Source organism: Martes martes (assembly GCF_963455335.1).
Source record: "Martes martes genome assembly, chromosome: 6".
NCBI lineage: Eukaryota > Metazoa > Chordata > Mammalia > Carnivora > Mustelidae > Martes > Martes martes.
Window position 1 is genome coordinate 133,865,532 of NC_137893.1, and position 20,421 is coordinate 133,885,952.

At 43.1% G+C, this 20,421-nt stretch overlaps 1 protein-coding gene across 1 annotated transcript; it reads left to right on the top strand.

Moving 5' to 3' along the window:
* Positions 1-299: 299 nt before the first annotated feature.
* Positions 300-7,582, top strand: EDN1 (endothelin 1). Its single transcript, XM_080807131.1, has 5 exons — positions 300-959; positions 2,520-2,688; positions 4,090-4,248; positions 4,399-4,512; positions 6,268-7,582. The coding sequence occupies exons 1-5, from the start codon at positions 896-898 to the stop codon at positions 6,368-6,370; spliced, it is 609 nt and encodes a 202-aa protein (XP_080663257.1). The 5' UTR covers positions 300-895; the 3' UTR covers positions 6,371-7,582.
* Positions 7,583-20,421: the final 12,839 nt, after the last annotated feature.

Consider the following 20,421-nt stretch of genomic DNA (forward strand, 5'->3'; position numbering starts at 1 on the left):
ACTGTGCGCGCAAAGAACTCTAGCAAAAAAGACTTGGGGGAGGGGGCTTGGAGTAAGGGACAAGTACCCGATGTGCCAAAATAATCTGACCCCCAGTGATTTGGGGGGGGTGAAGAGGGAAAGCGTTCCCCTGTTTGATCAACACTAAGAAATCGGAGACATAAAAGGAAAAACGAAGTGAACAACAATTTAAAAAAAAATCCCCGCGCGCAACAATACAATCTATTTAAACTGTAGCTCATACTTTTCATACCAATGGTATGACTTTTCTGGAGTCCCTCTTCTGATTCTTGAACTCTGGGGCTGGCAGCTTGCAAAAGGGGAAGCAGACCCAAGCGCCGCACGGGCAGGTTTACCAAAGGTCTCTAATGGGTATTTTCTTGTTCTTAGCCCTGCCCCTGAATTGTCAGACGGCGGGCGTCTGCCTCTGAAGTTAGCAGTGATTTCCTTTAGAGCCTGGCCTTATCTCCGGCCGCACGTTGCCTGTTGGTGACTAATAACACAATAACATTGTCTGGGGCTGGAATAAAGTTGGAGCTGTTTACCCCCACTCTATAGGGGTTCAATATAAAAAGGCGGCGGAGAGCTGTCCAAGTCAGACGCGCTTCTGCAGCGGCGCTGGGGCGAGCGCGCACAGGGTCCTCGGTCCGCTCTGCTGTCCCCGCACGCCACCGCCGCGTGCGCCCGCAGACCGCTCCCACTGCCGGCCCTCCTGGCAGAAACTTCTTTTTTCTCTCCGTTAAAGAGCACTTAGGCTGAAGGCTCACTTTGAGACCTGAATAACCAGGAGCGCTTTAAGGGACCCGAAGCTATTATTTTTCTTCGTTTTTCTTTGGGTTCAGTTGGCAGCGGAGGACTTTGATCCCCACTCCCTCCCCCCCCTTTTTTTTTCAGAATGGATTATTTCCCCATGATTTTCTCTCTGCTGTTTGTGGCTTTCCAAGGAGCTCCAGAAGCAGGTAGGCACGGCGACTTGCAAGTCTCTGAACGTTAATGTCTTCTTGTCCACCTTAATGTTTTTCTCGCTTCTGTTTTCCACTTCTTTTTATGACTGCAGCTCAGAGAGCAAGTGTCTGGGAATTATTGCTCAAAGCTACTTAAGTTTTCTAGTGGGGAAAAAAATTCCTCTGTTGAAAACAATTTCTCCTATAGCACTGGGATAACTTATTGTTATTAATGCATAGAGTATTTTTTTTTTGGCTTTTAAAAATATAACTCAGGAAAAGTAAAGACAAGATATAATGTAGCCGAATGTATATTTGCAGTGTATGTGTTCGTACAGGGGTAATAGGACATATAGGGACTTATAGATCTTATTTAAATCGTGTTTTAATAGTGTGTGAATGTGTAAAATATTTAAACATTTCAGCTCGAAGCCAAGGAATTTTATTCAAGTCATTCAAGCAATGTATGAGCAGTAAAATCACCTGCATAACAGTCTGTTGAATAACCCTTAGGCGGTTTCAGGGTGAAGCAGATGTTTTCTTTAAAATTTGTCATTATTGACTTTAGGTTTCTTTTGGCAGGTTTTTGGCACCCAAAACACTGCGAGGGCTATTTTCAGTTTTATTCACCTGTTATGGGAGGGGAGCTAAGATAAATCTTGGCTGCCTGAGGATTTAGATAGTACGTGTATATCTGCCCGTTTCCCCCTTCTTAGGGTCAGTGCCCTTTTTTGTATGGCTTTTCATGACCCTGACTAAAGAGAAAAGATGTCAAGGGAATGAAAATCCTGGAATGTGTCTGATCATTTGAAATGTACAAAATTGGGCAGATAAGCCTCATGGCTAACTTGTCAGTACGAGGCCATGCTACGGTGGGGAAGGGGGAGGCAGCGAGTCCTCCACACGCTGTCCTGCTCCGGGGATCCTGCATTCAAAATCCACACAGCCTTGATTAGGTCCCTGAGTTGCCGCTCAGTCTCACCCTAGGTCAACACTTTCTCTAGAGTTTACCACTTGCGATGAATATTGTAGAGCTGGTTTCTCTTCTTTCTCTCCAATCATCCCCTCCAAGCTCTTGAACTCCACCTAATTTCAAGGACTATATATCACCTGGGCTCCTCCCTGCCCTCTACCAGGTGTGAAGTGGTGGATTCTCCCGTAAACTGCATGGGAAAGTGGCTCCACACCTAGGAAGAGGCAGATGATCCGTGTAACTTTAGCACTTTGGTCATCAACCAACTTTAAGCCACTGTCCTATGAAATTGGGCTGTCCTTTTAAATTCCATGCAGAAGCCACCCCAGGTTTCTAACAGGCGGCATGTCCACGCATTTCTCTGGGAGCTGGCCAGTCGGTCCCCCTTTTCAGGTAGCTGTTCCCCCTGCCCGTGTGTAACCTCCCCGAAAGTGGATAAGCTAGTCGGGGTAAAGGTGAAGTCATGTTAAGGAGGGGAAAGATAAAGAGCCCTTTTTGCTCTGTGTTTCTTGCTGAAGGCGGGCTGCATGCTTCACGGGCTTTTATCTGCTCGGCCACATCCCAGGGGACGTGCCCTGCTGACCTGCTCTTTCTCTCCCCAGCGGTCTTGGGCGCGGAGCTCAGCACGGGCTTGGACAGCGGAGGGGAGAAGCCCGCCCCCAGTGCACCCTGGCGGGCCCGCCGGTCCAAGCGCTGCTCCTGCTCCTCCCTGATGGATAAAGAGTGCGTCTACTTCTGCCACCTCGACATCATCTGGGTCAACACTCCCGAGTGAGTCTCTAGAGGGCGTCGTCACTCTAGCTATTCCTTACCTCTGGCTTCTCCAGAGACTGGAGCCCAGGGACGCTAGTTGCTCTGGGACGGGGGTCCTGGTTTGGATTCTGAAGGTAGCACTTCTGACAACATGAAGGTGCCTCGGGGGTGGGGGGACAGTGCCCCCCATTCCTGAAAATACAGGGCGGGGTGGTTCTTTGAAACACAGGCCCCGTGGCTCAAAGACTAGGGACAGGATAGATGGAAAAGGTTGATGGCGGGCAGTCCCCTGACACACACTTCTGAGCGGGGATGTCTTTTGGTGGGATCTGCTTGGGTTTAGGGAATCAGCTGCCATGGTCGGACGTGGGTTAGTCTAACCCGTGCTACTCCTGGGAGGTAGAACGGATTGTACAAAGTGATCATCAGTCCCTTCATTTTACTTATAGAAAAGCACAGACCCAAGTTGTGGACATCACTTGTGCAACAATGAGTTCAGGGCAGAGTCAGATCTGGAACACGGGTGTCCTGACTCCTCTGTACTCTCCCTTTAGAAAAGCCCATTTCAAGACAGCAGTGGAAACATGGTCTATAGATTTCCCTTCTGTCTCCAGAGCAGGGAAGAAAGCAGATTCCCCCTCCTCCTCCATCCTGAAAATGGGCTCACCCATTGAACAGAGTTGTTAACCAAAACACGGCACACGGTGTCCTGTATGGGGCGACCAGTTGGTGAGGGGTGCCCCCAATCCAAACAAAATCAAATCAAACAAAAACCGCAAGGAGGTGATACTTCCAAGGGGAGGACTTTATTCCTTTTAGGTGAGGCTCCAAAGGGACTCTTTGGAATTTACTGGGGAGCCTTCGGGCGACGAGTCCTTCTGTTAGTCATGGTTTCACCAGTTGCAGGAGATGTGTGAAATTGGGGGTGAACCGTGCGTGCCGTAGTAGATCCCGCCCCCCCCCACCCCCAGGAGGCACTTTTGGCATTATCATATGACTTGAATTGAAAATAGATTTTCAAAATCCTGTGAGTCATGGTTTTGCATCGAAGTCCCTCCCCCGCAGTAGCTGTTGAGTAGATGGAAAGTCAGAAAAGGAAGAAAATAGGAAACAGACACCAAAGCAGAGATGTCATAATCTGGGACAAAAAAAAACAAAGCTGCTTGTGTGGAGAAGAAACCGAAATTTGTTAAGAAGACCAATGAATTTCATGGAGTTAGAAAACTGGTTTTCTCCTGGTGGGGTATACACACACAAGGTCACTGACCACCGCCGTTCTCGGCTCTTCCTAAATTGCATGACGAGGTGCTGTGTGGGGAGCTCCTTGTGTCCCACTGCAATGAGTTTGCGCCACAGAATGCATCATTTCACAGACTATTACTTCTGCTGATATCTTCTGTTCATCTTTTTTGTTAATAGGCATATTGTTCCCTATGGACTTGGAAGCCCTTCTAGGTCCAAACGATCCTTAAAGGATTTATTTACCACGAAGGCAACAGACCACAGGAAGAGATGTCAGTGCGCCAGCCAAAAAGACAAGAAGTGCTGGACTTTTTGCCAAGCGGGAAAAGAACTCAGGTGAGGCAGAAACCCCTTTGCTTTCAGTTTTATGGCCTCCTGACCTTCCCGTCATGATGTCGCCGTTTTGTTTAAGAGAAATTAACAGAGACTTTGTGAGAGCTGAAGGTACCATTGCTGAAATGTTTTGCTCTATCTGTATTGTAACAGGGACCAAGACAGTATGGAGAAGGGCTGGGATGACCCTAAGAAAGGCAAAGACTGTTTTGGGCTTGGAGAAAAGTGTGTTCATCAGCAGCTGGTGGCAGGAAGAAAAATGAAAAGGTAAGAGCCCCCCAAGGACAGCTAGCCCTGGTCACCAGTGCCGATGAGCTGCTCCCCCAGGTGTTCTCACCTTGATAGGAGAAAGGCCTAGAAGAAAAGACCTAAGACTTTCAGAGTATGTAGAATAAAAAAGAGCAAAGGAATCCCTCTCAAATATATTTTTTTAAAGATTTTATTTATTCATTTGACAGACAGAGATCACATGTAGGCAGAGAGGCAGGCAGAGAGAGAGAGGAAGGGAAGCAGGCTCCCTGCCGAGCAGAGAGCCCGATGCGGGGCTCGATCCCAGGACCCTGGGATCATGACCTGAGCCGAAGGCAGAGGCTTTAACCCACTGAGCCACCCAGGCGCCCTTCAAATATTTTTTGAATGCAGACCTTTGCCCACTGTACCCTTGAATGATCTTAAGCACGTGCCACTTCATCCAAAGCTTGATTTCCTAACAAGATACATCTACAGACACTTTGTCATTCGGTCATGGATAGTCCTTGCTTTTCCAAGTCAGTGCATTTGCCGCTTTCCTTGGGAAATTAACAATCCTTTCAGGGAAAAGAGTTTTTGCGTTTATTTTATTTTACTTCATTCTATGTTTAAGTCAGAGTCTCATGTATGATTGAGTTCTTCAAAAAGTAGCAGTTACTCCAGTGGCCAAAGGGGAAAAGTAAAGTCAATAGGTAGGGAAGGTGAAAATTAGAGCATGCTGTTCAGGAGGGGTTGTTTGTTTTTTTAAATAGGGAAGTACATTCCGTGGAGAGCCGGTATCATTCTGAAAAGCTCTCATCTCTTCTAGTCGAGCTGGGGCCGTTGAAGGGATGGAGATCAGTGCACACCGTGGGGTTGTGATGGGCAGCTCTAGAGGGATGCCCATTCCAAGTCCTAAAGATTTTGGAATTCACAAGCGGGAGGGAGGAAATCTGCACTCAGAGCTGTCACATGTTCTACGTTTCCCTACCCTGCTCCCTGGAAATTTTCCTAGAAGTCCAGTGGCAAGAAGTTCTGTGATCACAGTGTGCTGTGTTGCTTACTGCTCATGTGTGGGACGGGACATCCTGAGCTGGCCATTGTCGTTTCCATATTTTTAATGTCAGGCCCCGGATGCTCCCCCCAGATCACAGGGTTGCATAAGCCACAGTTCCTTAACTGACTTAGGAATTATTACTATTTTTGTATTTGTTTTGATTCTGTCAACGATTCAATCACTCTTAGAGTTCCCTTTCTTTTTCCTGCCGAAGGAAAACATTAAACCTGTAAAAAATAGAGATCTATATTTTTTCATTGCTGTACACCATTTGCTTTGGGCCTACCTATAGGCCTGCTCTCTTTTTGTTCCTTTCCCCCCAAATCATCTTTAACTGCTCTTGTGATTAAGAAGACATCCATGGCTATTTGAAACCCATGAGAAGGTAGTTTCTCCACAGAGTCACATGGAGATGGTAGTCGGGATGGGGCAACAGAGGAAAAGGGAGTATCTCCAGTTTACCTTAAAAATGTACTTTAAAATTGCATTGAATACCCAGTTATCTTTAGATATGACCGTAGCTCCGCTCCCCTTCCCCGCGTCCCCAGCATAAAGGGCGGGCTGCCTTTTCACTTGAGGTCAACCAAGAGTAGCACGTTGTTGTGGTCAGTGGGGAAAGTTCAGGAACCAGACTTAGATTTGTTTGTGCCAGATTCTAATTTTAGATGCTTCTTTTGCCCAGAAATGATTTTTTTTTTTTTAAATAACATTTGTTTTCTCTTGTCTTGTTTTCATAGGTTGGACGCCATCAGCAACCGCATCAAAACAGCTTTTCATGTCGCAAAGCTGAAGGCGGGGATCTACAGAGAGAAGCAAGTGACCCACAACCGAGCACACTGATGGCAGGTCACCAGGGCCCGTGGCCGGCCCGCCCGAAAGCCTTCTCCTCCGAGGAGGGAACCCTGTGGCTGATTCTGCACTCTCTCCCCATGGCTGGGATCAGAGCAACAGCATCCTCCCTGCTTTGACCGACCATTTCTTGCTCCAACTGGCAGTGGACCAGTGCCCTCGCTCTAAACATTCCAGGGAAGGTTAAGGAGTCCCCAATCCATCTTCATTTCCCTCCATTGGTGATAACTGCTTTCGTCTCTCCTCGTTTGGGGTGACAAGAGACCACTCAGAAGGCAGAGAGACACACAGTGACTTGTGAATTCGGGTGTCACCATCCAGAGGGAGGACAGGAGAGTCCACACATGGTGGAATTTCTGAAGAGGGTCCGAAGGGAGTGTTTGTGTCTCACTCAGGCGCCTGGCACATTTCAGGGAGAAACTCCAAAGTCCATGCAAAGATTTTCTACGGAATGCACAAATTAAAAACACTCTCGAAGGACACTCAAGTTAAAAAAAAAAAAAAAAGAAAGAAAGAAAGAAAAAGACTTTTTTTTTTCTTTTTAAATTCACAACATGCAAAACTAAAAGATACTGCTACTACTGTAAATCAGGATGGGTTTGATGAATCTGAGTCTACCTCACCTCTATTGCACTCTGGTAGAAGTACTTCCCTCCCCCAAAAAGAAGTACTTCCCCGCCATTAACTATTGCCCCCTCCCACCCCCCTCCCGCTTGGTCCCCTCCTGCCATCCCCTCCCCCAGTTTGTAGTCCATCTTGGCTTCATAGATATCTGGTCTACCATGTCAGTAGTAGATGTAACATTTTCGTGGTAATCTACTAGTTCTGATCCATAAGAAAAAAGATCCTTGAAAAAGAAGGTTCCCTTACCTTGATTCTTGGAAACATAATGGTCTAGGGTTGTTTATGAAAGACATTGCAAACTAAATATTCGGTTATGCTTTAAAGCAGTAAAATTATTTTCCTTTATGTAACTGGCTAATGGAAAAGGTTGGATTAAATTTTGATGTACTTATTTTTTTATAGATATTTATATTCAAAACAACTTATTCCTTATATTTACCATGTTAAATATACGTTTGGGCAGGCCATATTGGTCTATGTATTTTTTTAAAATGTATTTCTGAATGAAATTGAGAAAATGCTTTGTTTTGCCTGTCAAGGTAATGACTTTAGAAAATAAATATTTTTTTTCCCTACTGTACTGATTTCAAATGATTTCTGAAATTCCCAAGAAGTGGGCCAAAGTGCTGAGAATTATGAAGGGAAATGATTAAAGTTGTTTTTTTGGGTGGCAATAAGAAGGAAAATAGTCTTGGCTAATCACAAAAGAACTTCGTCTGGATCTTAAAAGTTGCCCTTGGATTACATTAAGGTACGAAAACAAAACAAAAACCCAGCTTTAATACCTCTGTCTTTCCCTGGATAGCCGGCTTCTGCTTCCTCTTCCCCCTGAAAACTCTCCAGGGGCTCGCTTCATGCATTAACTTCGCTTAGGCTATGAGACAAGATCCCACAGTTAAAGCGCGGATGGTGTGGTGAGAGGTGCTTTCTCCAAATCAACGGGCCCAAGGAAGCAGTGGCAAGATGAGTCCCCAAAACATACCTAATTATACACAGTTCCACACCAGAAAAATGCTTGGATTAAACAGCCGGTTCAGAGCAAGTGAGGGGCACCCCCTAGATTTTTAAATTTGTTTGTAGGTTTTTTTGTGTGTTGTTTTGTTTTGTTTTGGCTTGTTTTTGGCTCAGATTTAGACTTTTGTTTATTAAGGAGCACTAAGTGCCTTTATATATTACTTGTTTATTAAGTTTATTATTTGCTTATTAAGGAGCACTAAGTACCTTCGCTTCTTTGTGCTAGCCAGGACCGCACATATGCCGGTGGCGGTCAAGATACCGAATGTTTGGTCTGGGGCACAGGCATTGTGGTAACACCCTCCTCTCCACTTGGCCTTGATGGTATTGCCAAATCAACCAGGAGACCGGTGTTTTGAATGGTTGTTACCAACAGAAGCCCAAAAGAGTTTGATGAGCTCTCAAGACGCTTCACCATCCTTCCCTGGAAGAAAGAATGCCTGGCATTCGACAAATATTAGCTCATGATGGTGACTGTTGTCCAAACAGTGACACATCCGCGGACACTGAATACCAGCCTTCAGGTGAGCATAACCAGTGTCCCACGTGGAGTGTCCATCTTTATTGACACTGTTTTGTTTTTTTTTTTATCTTCCATACTCTTTTTTTTTTTTTTTTAAAGGGACAGTCCGATATCTAAAAGTGTGGTTTCTGGAAGTCCATTTAAAGCAGATTTCTCCCTTTGCACTAAAGATCAGGCAGAGTTTTGATCTCAAGACACCAAGGACCAGGTATCCCTTGACCTAGCCAATTGTTTGTCGGTGTGTGATTCTTACAGGAATTGTGGCGTTTTGTCCACAATGACCAGGGGCTTGGCTTGAACCTGTGTCATGAATTTTCCCATGAGTTAAGTGAGGGAGTGGGGAATTTCTCTAGTGGCTCCAAGAAAGAGCGTGTGATGTCATGAAGCATGAGGAAGTTGAGGCGGGATGAGAGGGCTTGGAGGATTTGGATCCATTACCTTTAAGAGGGAGTTGGGATGGGAAGAAGCCACTGAGTACAAGAACAACACAACCAGCAAAGGATTTTCTTTTTCTTCCTTTCCTTTCCTTTTTTTTTTAAAATATCATTTGGGCCTTCGCATCCTCTTCCTCCATGCTTCCTGCTTCAGTAGCCGACAAATAAAGCAAGAAGAGTGAAGGAGATCTCCCAGGCCATGAGAGTCAGTAGTAAAATTAAGCTGGAAGGTTTAGAGGAAATGACTATTTTTCAAGTATGTAGAGGAAAGATTCGATATTATTTGAGGCTCTTGCTGGCTTGAGAGGTGAAGTGGTGGAAGGGTCTGTCACATTTCCTGCTGTTTTTCTTTCCAGTAAAAGTGTAGTTTCTGGAAGTCCATTGAGGACAGAATTCTGTATTCGCCCTGGAGGCCAGGCAGAGCTTTGATCTCAGGACTCGGAGGACCCGAGGATCCTGGGTGTGGAGTAGTGACCTTTGGTGGAAGGAAAGAACTCCCTACAGGGTACTGAATTTTTCTCCCCGTGGAATGGCTTCTTCTGTGATAGAAACCATTGGCTTGAACCCTGTCTGTGCTTCCTAAAATAGTCAGGGTATTATATACTAAGTCAAGGTCTGCCAACTTGGGGCTATAATTAAGTTAGAGTTCTTTCAGGAAGACACCTACTGACAGTGAGAAAGAGAAATCTTTCATCTTTCCTGGTGAAAGAGCCAGCACCCAGAGAGGGATAGGACCTTCCTAAGATCACACAGCAAGCTGTGGCATCTCTGAACCCTGAACCTTTGAGCGCAGACGTTTTAACCAGAGGCACCTGGAGGTCAGTGGAGACTGATGCCCAAGTAAACCTTGACAGAGGGTTCTGGATGGTAAAGGCAAAGTCAGGCTTCATAAAAGTTTTACCTTTCAGCTTCCTGGGTGATGGTTGGCAGGTCCATCCTTGCACCATGTAAGGGAAGAAATGTAGGGGAAGAGAAAAGAAATATAAGGAGACATACAAGTCCCATGGCTTTGTGACGTGAATTTCTATAGGATGAATAGAATACAACAGGGAAGTTACATTTATCATTATTTTCTAGGGTTCACTCACTAAATAATCCTTGGATCATATGAGTGAAGAGGAATCTTTTTTGCTTCATTCTCTTACTCTATAGTAAAACTTAAGTATATTAATGCTCAAGATGTTGCATTTTATTTTTCTAAAGTCCTGAAAATGCTTATTTTCAAACCCAAGTTTTCCATGTGTAAAATACTGTTTTCAAGCCCATATTCTCAATGGAATTCCTTCCATGTCAGCTTTTGCTCCTTTTTGCAACCCCTCACAATTCCTGGGATCCTGGGTCTAGGGCTACTAGTGAACATGGCTGTTACTCAGGACCTTATGATTTAACAGCAACTTCTCATCTTTGTAGAGAACTGGACTTCCCGTAGCATTTTTCCTTTTGTGATTGATCCTCCGCCCCTAACAATCTTTTTGGGATGTTGGGGCATATTTTTATGCCTGTTTGATAGCTGAGGAAACATATGTTGAATGAATAAGTGACTTGTCCAGACTCCTCCATCAGGCAAATAGCAATACTGGATCTCAAGACCCTTGACTCTTTCTCCTAAAACTCCCCCAGAGATCAGGGCATAGAGCTGGCCCTGACTCTTGGACAAATGTGGGATATTTCCATCTCTCCGGTGAGCTCCAGTGAATTAACTTTTTATTACTCTCAGGAATCTTAATGCTCCGCGTGTGCCCCTACACCTTTGTCTGGAGCATTTTCATTGCACAATATTTGTTTACTACATCATCCTGAGCCCGTGCATGGTTGGTAGAGAAATCATGACAATTTATGATGCCTGTTTCCAAGCCTGGCACCATGGAATGCTTCATCGACAACTACTGGCTGTAGGTCCAATGAGTGGAAGAAACTGTCGTGATAAATGTGATGACAGAGGCTATACTATTCCCCTAGAATAACCAGAGAAAGATCTAGGACTGGTGCCACTGGATAATGAATACAGAAGGGCCTAGACCTTGGGGACACTGGTTAATGGAAATGATGGGTCCCAACCATGACAGGCTGCTCATTGCTCTGAGAGGCAGCACACTGGGGATTTGACATATAGACTTGCTGGTTCAGAGAGGTGTGTGTGTGTGTGTGTGTGTGTGTGTGTGTTTCTGCCTCTTATTTCTTCCCTTTCATATTCTGAATCATCCCAGGCCTCTACCCTAAACTGCTGTGCAAGTATCTAAAATGAAATTCGCAATATTAGGCTACCATTGACATGGCATGGGCACTGACCGACTGGAACAGACAGGGACAGAACTGTGGGAGCAGGTCCCTGGTGGCCCCCAGCTAGGCCAGATGTGAAGCCCCCAGGTGTTGGATTGTGGGGAGGTCCAGCAGTCTGGGGAAGGGGTGGGCTGCCAGGGTGGAACTTTAAGGCTTCTCGTTATAGCTATTTACCAACAGGATGGAACCATTGCAATATTTTAAAAACGGAAATGGTCTCACTGGTACACACCCCTGTGCATGGCAGTCTTGGAAGGATCAAAACTCGTTTCCACTTGGTCAGTTATCCTCTGCACAGTTTCACTGAGTGGAATCTCATTGTCTCCGTGCCCACTGGAGTCACTCTGCCCCTCTCTGTCATCCTGCTGCGCGGCCTGCCATGATGTTTCTCTCACTCTCCGTGCTCCCTTTACATGGGCCTCAATCTCCTTTGGTAGAAATGGAAATATTCTAAGGTATTCTTTGTTTTCTTGAACGTTTTTAGCAGGGCAATTTTATGGCCTCCAAATCTGAGGTTTGCCTTACACCAGGGTTTGGTAAGGTCCTAGGTCTGCTCTAGGATGGTCACGAAGAAGGAGCTGCTCATAAGTTCAGGTCTTGCTCTTGTAGGTTAACTTCCAGACCATGGAACGGTGTCTATATACTTCCCTGACCAAAATGAGGCTCGACTAAAGAAGGTTCATAAGACCCACTTACAGGGGTCTCTTTGGGAGAATTTGTGGTGTTGAAATAGTCCCTTACTCAGGCTCCGCTCTAGTGGTAATTATTTGTCACAACGAGATGGATCCTTTAATTTCTCTCCACTCCAATCCATCCTATATTTCACCATAATCATCATAATCTTCCCCAAATGCTTCAATCATACTTTCATTGAATCCAGAGCTAGAAAGAACTCAAAAAATAATTTGTTATTTCCCCATCTCAGGAAGATCTTTCACGGACATTCTTTGCTTATAGAATAAAGTGTTATCTACTGAGGCCGGAGCGTTAGAGAAGGACTAGATTGAGAAGGAAGGAGGGAAAGTATTGTAATTTTGGTATTGGGCATCTTGAGTTTTAAATTTCTTATTAGGGGTATCTTTAAACATAGCCAACATTTGAAAGAAAACCATAATAAACCCCATATAACCATCATATAGTTATCAAGATACAATTGGTGTTGTTTCACCTCTATCCACGCTCTGCCTTCCCTCTGTGGATTACTTTGAAGCCACTCCAGAGTATCATTGTCATCCCATCTGTAAATATTTCAGTATGGACATAATGAATTTGATATGCTTTGTTCAACCAAGCAAAATGTGAAATAGTCGATTAGATATGTGGGTCCAGAGCTTAGAGGGAATGAACAGTAAATGTTCCCAGGCCTCATGGGACTCATAATAACAAAGGAGACAAACCCATGTAATAATAGTTAACATTTATTTAGTCTTACTATATGTCAGGCACTCTTTGGAGAGATTTGCATTCATCAGTTCATTTCCTCATGACTATAACCCTATGAGGTAGGTAATTTTATTTGCCCTATTTTATAGATGAGGAAACTTGGGGAGGAGCAAGTCCTATGATGGTATGAAAGTGGCAGTGATAAATTCTGCCTGGGGACAGGGAGACGGAGAGTGGTGGTTTCAAGGAAGGTTTCATGGGAAGAGACTGCAAAAAATGGACCTTGAGCCCCTCATTAAATAAGATACCACTCAACAGATCCAGAATTCTGCCAAAGGTACGTAAGAGTCTCAATAAAGTGTTCTGTCTACAATTGATATAAGAAGAACGTAGCCCAAATTGCTCATGTAACTGACTCACAGTGAAGGTAAATAGGTATCGTTTCCATCAAGATGTGATTTATTCTACTAAAATTCAGAAAGGATAATTAATTCAAGAATACTGAAAATCTTGAAGCAACACCACCACAATAAATAAAGTCAGACTTTAATTTTTCTAAGTGGTGTTGATTTTTGTGATAAGTCATTCTGCTAAAACCCAGAAAAAGTAATTAACAATATTGAAAATCTTAAAGCAACACAAAAACAGCAAATGTCACAGAAGTCTCTTATTTTCACGTGGCATTCAAGTGGATTGTGAGGACATAATTTTAAAAATAAGAAGAATGCAATTCTAATAGTCTTCAACTAACTTCAGAAAATTTTACTAAACTTGTGTCTAATAAGATGAAATAACTCCACTGAAAGTCTCCATACTTAAGCAAATACAAAATTATTTTGTAGTTCAGATACTTTGCCCATCTCCTACCATTTGTCACATGGTCACAAATGTCCTTGCACCATGTCAAGAATTCCCATTTCATATACAAGTAGGAACTACTGAACCAACTGTCAACTTAGATGTCTTCTTCAGGCCTGCAGAACTTGCTAAGGGGCCATTACCAAGCACCCTGTTATGGACATTGTTCAAGGGCTTGTCCCCCCCCCCCCCCCGTTAACTGGTTCATTGTGCTCCCATCAATGGTCCTGGATGGTGTCCCTCAGTTTGGTGAAAGACAAAATGCACAGGATAATTAAGGAAATGATTTTACTCAGGCCATTACATTTAAGAAAATGCTCATTAATGAAGAATGTTTCAAGAAAAGGAAAGGGGCCTGGGGTGTTATAGAAGCAAGCAAACAAAGAAGGTGTCCATTAGTCTTACGAGAGTCACCAGGAAGGCAAGAGATGGTCTCCTGTGAGTCATTGGGAAAGAGCAGAGAGGAATATGCAAGAGCAGGGTGGTCCTTTGTGGCTAGCCATTTCTCAGAACCCCAAAGGGGAAGGAGACATCCTAACTCTGGCTTTTGAGGAACACAAGGCTCAGATAAAGTCTGACATCGTCAGTCCTCCCTTTTGTTCCAGCTGGATATCATTCATCACCAAACAACTCAGCAGCAACCATAACCCACCAGAGTAGAGCAAAACAAATTCTCAGAAATGGTTTACAAGAGTTTCTGCTTGGCTCCTGACAAAACAAATGAAGCAGCTGTAAAGAAGTGATGGTAGAGAACAGTGGTTATAGCATTCCAGAGATCAGGCCCCTTCAATGAAAGATGCTTACAGTGAAAAAGAGAAATGTCAGCATATAAGATTGTGTTAGTGGAGAGCCAGGAGCTGAACTCTGAGGGCAAGCAGCCCCGGGGGTTGCAACAGGCCAGTGGAGGAACACTTTATGGTTAGACACCACTGCCTGTTGAGTTTCTAGGAGCACTTGAGCTAGGATGTTGATGCTTCTGATCATGTTATCTCCAGGCCATCCATGTTCCTAGCATTTCACCAGGCTTCCTTAATAGTCCAGACAGGGCCTTTTCAGAGAGAAATCAGACCTATGGCTGGCCTGTGGTGGTGTTGAGCTCTTTGAGGCAATGTCAAGCCATTGGACTTCAGCTCACAGTATTTCTTTAGGTCCTAGGGAAAAGGGTGAGCTGCCAAGCAACTTAAGAGTCTCACAGGGATCTGGATAGTTAGGTTCTAGTTCTCAGTGACACTGAGTCAGGCAGCGGGGAGAAAAACTGGAAACATTAGTTTGAACGATTAGGGTCAGATATTGAAAGGAGCTGGAAAATTGAAAATCTGGTAAAGATTGACAATTTGGAAAGCTAACAAGAACTAGCTCAATTTACAGATAGATAACCAAAGGGATTTTTCCATAGTTGGGGAACGAGTCAGTTAAAAGAGCCACCAGGCAAGATAGAGTTTGTATACGCAATGGTTACCCACAATTTAAAAGGATTTCTATCTAAAATAGCTCAAAGACAATGGACAGGGTCGGATCTTATAACCTGGAAGGATCTGTTACAGGCCATATAGTTTTCATTAAGATACAAAATTTCTCTTCACAGTCATCCCACTTTTGGTCAAAGATAATCTTAGGGAAAGGTTATTCTTGATCACAAAATCAGGGTAGTTTAGTTAAATCTGGTATAGTTATCTAGATGGGTATAGTAGGAATGATAATTTATCATATAGGCCATTTTAAGTTTGCTTTCTGGACATTTTCACAAGGAATTTCAGATCTAACTTTTTAAAAAGTATCTTCATGTTAGGATGTCAAGCTGAAAACTTGCTACCAGATTTTAGTTGTAGTAGCTAAATGTTTGGACAAATTCCTCTCTTCTTGAGGTCACCCAAATATTCTGAGACTCATGCACCTTCCTGGAAATGACCTTTCTTACTCACCTGTGAGCCAGGAATTTATAAGCCGGGTGTCAGGCCTGTTTGCCTATGAGAGCTTTGTAAACACTGGTTCCATAAAGCTAACCTTAATTTCTTCAAAGTATCCGGTCATATCTGATTAAATAAGCAACATTCTCAAATATGACATTCCAGACAAAGCCTTGGTTGCATAATCCCTATTTTCAATGATGTCATGGTAGCAAGGACAGATTCTTATTGAACCTATGTGCCACCATTGCCATGAAAGTAAAAATACTCAGCCAGAGTTTCTGAACTCTGGATTAATCAGGCAAGAAGAGTAAGATGCCATTTGCAAATCTTATAGTTGACAGAAACAACATCTGCTAAATTACCAGTTATAAAGAGTAGAAGAGGAAGGTAAGGGCTTCCTTATTCCTCAGAAAATAGGATATTAGAACAACCACATTCCAGACAAAAGCACAGTCATTCTTCATCAGCTCATTCAGTCTTAGGTAATTAAATCTTGTTCTTCTCTGTCTGGAGCAGCAGTCTCATGAGCCCATCTGTTTGTCAGAGTTCTAGAAATCCTGACTCAGTCCACTGGTATGATCTCAGCCCACTTGTTTAAGTGATGCTACCAGAACTTTATACCCCAAAGTACTTCTGGGTTGGAGAGGAAGTACTCTGGCCTGTGGCTGAATGCAAGAGCTTCAGGGAAACATTGGCATAAAACAAAGCATTATCTGTAGATGATGTAAGATTTTAAATGGCTGTGGTAAGCTTATTACTGATAATTTTCAGTAGCGAAATATTTGAGGATTGTTCGTTGTAAGGATAGTGCCACTGACCCAAAAAATGTGGTCGTTTATGTGACATGCAAAACAAAACATGCCAATCCAAAAAGTTTGAGACAAAGTAATTACAAACATAATTGCTACTCCAATGTCAAAGGAGAATGGATATTACATTTAATTTATAAAAATAGATGAACATTATCTTTGCAGAGAAAAAAAATCTCCAGATATAACTGTAACAGTCCTGACATGATAAACCATGAATATAGTATACCAGATGTATAGTGAGAATATTCAAGAATATGTCAAGAATATCAAAGAAAGCGATTCTGTAAGTCTGGAGTATGTCCTACATGTCTATATGTTAATGAAACTCCATAGCTGAGTTACATGAATCCCATTTTGAAAATCACTGTCCCAAAGATGCCAGATTCAAATTAAAAAGTAAAATTGTGATCGAGTTAATATTTTTTAAAAAATACTTGAAATTGGGATGTCTGAGTCACTCAGTCATTTAAGCAGCTGCCTTTGGCTGGGGTCATGGTCCCAGAGTCCTGGGATTGAGTTCTGCATTAGGCTCCCTCCTCAGCAGGGAACCTGCTTCTCCCTCTGCCCCTCCCCCTGCTCATGTGGTCCCTCTCTCTCTCTCAAATAAATAAATAACATCTTTAAAAGATACCTGAAATTATGACTAATAGCACTATGCCATTGTTGCCTAATATTAGATAAAGCAGTACTAGGACTCTGATAGACAGAAACATGTCAGGGATAAGAAGGGTACTGACAATTCTCCAGGAACATCTCATGTAACACACAATTTCTGAAATATTTATGACATTGTATCCATACACATCTCACCTGGGGAAAGTTAAGCATCTCTTCTGGTGTGCTAACTCATCAGTGGAACGCTTCAAATATGCCTAATTACTTCTAGACTTTTTTTTTATTTGCATAGAGGAAAGAATAAATCATGGTGATTTTCCAGGGACCTTTAAAAAATACACACATACACACACACACACGGCACCTCCAAACTACATGAAAAGAAAAGGCAAAATTATAACGATCTAGCCATGAAATGAATATCCATTCATTTACTCAGTATAGTAAGGTTCAAAGTTTTAAGTTTCTCAAAGATCTTGCAAATTCTTTTCAAGCTGACATACCACAGTAACAGTTATCGCTGAAATAAAGTTTTTCAGAGTAATGATTCAAATGGGTAAAACACAGATTAACATGTTTCAAAATCTTAAACATTTACTAGAAGTCATGTTAGCTTATTCAATCAGTAGATCTGTTAAGTTGAGAAAGAACATACACAAGTAGAATAAAAATCTATGCTTATGTTATATTTAACACCAATTAATCAGAGAAAACAGCTGTTTTCATGAAACCAAAATTATTAAGCTAGTATTTCTTGTCAAAACTTAGCCAAATTATGTGAACTCGAATTCTTAAGCTATTTCTGAGTTGGTTTATTTCTCTTTTCTTTCTTTCTTTTTTTCTTTCTTGCTTTTTTCTGAGTTAGTTTCTATAAGAATATTTCTTTTTTTCCCCACACTGGAAGTGTTAAGATCTAATTTATTTTTTTTCTGGGACTTTAAGGAATGTTCATTTTATATAAGTGCTTATTTGTCTCTAAGCCAATCAGACTAGACCTCCTTTAAGAGATTTTCTAATCTAGTTTATTAATACCATCAAGAGATAGGAAAGTATTACACACTCACACAATAAGAGGCAAAGGCCTTTCTCAGTTACAGGTGTATAAACATACAGCTCACACAGAGAGAAAGCTTATAGTTTCAATTCTAGAATTTCAGCTAGAGGTCGATCACAAACCCAGAAATACAAAACTCACCAGTCCGGACATTCACTTCCTGGTTGGCATTAAATTCTTAGTTGATGTGAGCTCAAAAGAGACAAAGAGAAGAGGCTGACCAAACCCTAAGTCCCTTTCACCCAACAGAGACAAGATATCTATAAATCATCAGCTTTTGACAGAGATCATCAAATAGTCAGAACAGGAAACCAAAAGAAGACAACTCCAGAAATCAAGCAAGTGTTCCGAAGGAATCCAAACCAAATCTTGATGGTGCTACCTATGGATAAGGGTCTGGGGCATGGGAGTTGGGCTCACGGAATCAGTCAGGAGCACAAAGGGCTCCAGGTGGCTCATTCCTGGGTTGGAATAGGGATCTGCAGGTGAGGTCCAGTTCTACCCAATCATTGCATCCAACTGGGAGAGTCCTTATTTACAGGGAGAATACGGGAAGAAAGGGGACCAAGTCAGCACAAATGTCTGAAGGAAATTGGCCCAAATGCCATGAGATGACCAAGAGCATGGTCACACCGGGTTTCAAATCATGGATCCACCACTTTTGTGACCTTTGGAAAGCGATTTCACCTTCCCAAGTCTCCATCTTTTCATACATAACGTTGGAGATAACAGTACCTACCACATAGTGTGATTGTAAAGATTAGCATTCCACGTACAAGAACACTCCAGAGACCAGCTTTTAATACTTGACTCAAAACTTGCACTGTATACCTCCACCTTCTCCTGTTTTTATCTTCACCCTCTGACATTTACCTCCCATTTTAGGGCAATGCTTCTCCAATTTTATGTGCAACAGAATTACCTGTAAAGTTTGCCAAAAATGCACATCCCGAGGTCACAAACCCCAGAAATGATGATCTAGTACATGGCGGGACCCAGAAAACTTCACTTGAGCAGGTCTCTGAGTGGTTCCCATGTAGGTGTCCTTCACATTATAATTGAAAAAAAGGTTACGTTAGCTGTTCCTCACTCTGACTGCAAGCTTTCTCTCCATCCTGGGTTTTCGGATACTGCTTCCTTAGAGCAGAATGGCCTTTCTTCACGGTTCTGCTGTTGAAATTTTTATTTATTCTTCAAGACTCCCTTCAAATGTTTTCTATTGTATGAGGTCTTCCTTCCTGGACTCCTCAAGGCAAAAGGGCTTTGCTGTCTCTACTCTGGTATTTGTTTATACATCTCATTCCCCACTTGACAGTGAATTCTTGTAGGGGAGGGATTGGGTGTTATTTATCTCTGTGTCTTCAACATGGAGAAAAGGCACTCTTTCAGTGTCTGGTAATTGAAATGACAATCCCAACCCCGTATTTTGGGGAGAATGATTGGAATCTCTCCCACCCTTGACTTTAAACTCCTCTATAAGCCTGAACGGAGAATCATACAAAGGTTCAGTCCAGAAGACAGTAAGGTCTGTCAAGCTGCAGAATGGAAAAAAAATTTTTTTTGCGGGGCGCCTGGGTGGCTCAGTGGGTTAAAGCCTCTGCCTTCGGCTCAGGTCATGATCTCAGGGTCCTGGGATCGAGCCCCACATCGGGTTCTCTGCACAGCAGGGAGCCTGCTTCCTCCTCTCTCTCTCTCTGCCTGCCTCTCTGCCTACTTGTGATCTTTCCTCTGTCAAATAAATAAATAAAATTATTTAAAAAAAATTTTTTTTGCATGTATGAGATAAAAAACTGGGCATCTCTGTGGGGTACCAGTCTCTAAGAAAACCGGTGCTAACACATCACTGCAATTAACCAGAAAAACAGCACTCGTTAACTCAGGTTCCCACCAGCCTCTCCTTTCATCACCAGCAAAACAGAACTTTGCTTTGCTTCTGCTAAAGTAGATAGTACCCTTCAGTAGAAATAAAGACCTTCCTAGCCTCAACCTATCTCTGCTATTTTTGTGCATGAAATATGTTCCTCGGGCAATGACAGATCGCTAACGGCCTCTGAGTCCAGCCACCTGGCAATCACCCGAGGTCAGCAGTGACAGGCAGCCGACATTCTGAACCCAAAGAAGGCACAACGAGGGGCTCTTTCCAGGGAACACTGCTTCATCATTACATGCATGTCGCGGACCTCTGCTGAAGAATGTGAATAAAAATTGCTCTCCAACTCTGGGCAACAAAAGAAGCCATGAAATGAAAGATGATTCCGAGTCAGTTGAAATGATAAATTTGGTAATATGGTCACATAAGGAGCTTTACAAGCTCATGAATTTAAAAAAGGAGTTTCAGTGCTAGAAGTCAAGAAAGTCACTCCCTTTGGTTGCAGGGGGGCCACGGGGGGTGGCCACAACTAGCAGAGCCTGAGGGACTTCTGATGCTCCATTTCCTGGTCCGGGTGCTGAAAACATGGGTGTGTTCACTTTGTTGGAATTCTTGGAGCTGTGCATTATGATATATGTTGTGTGTGTGCTATATTTCAAGAAAGC

Excerpts from the sequence above, each read along its gene's own strand:
- EDN1 (XM_080807131.1), top strand. The coding sequence starts at position 896 with ATGGATTATTTCCCCATGATTTTCTCTCTGCTGTTTGTGGCTTTCCAA. Across the intron at positions 960-2,519 it reads CCAAGGAGCTCCAGAAGCAG|CGGTCTTGGGCGCGGAGCTC; the intron begins GTAGGCACGGCG and ends TTCTCTCCCCAG. Across the intron at positions 4,513-6,267 it reads GCAGGAAGAAAAATGAAAAG|GTTGGACGCCATCAGCAACC; the intron begins GTAAGAGCCCCC and ends TTGTTTTCATAG.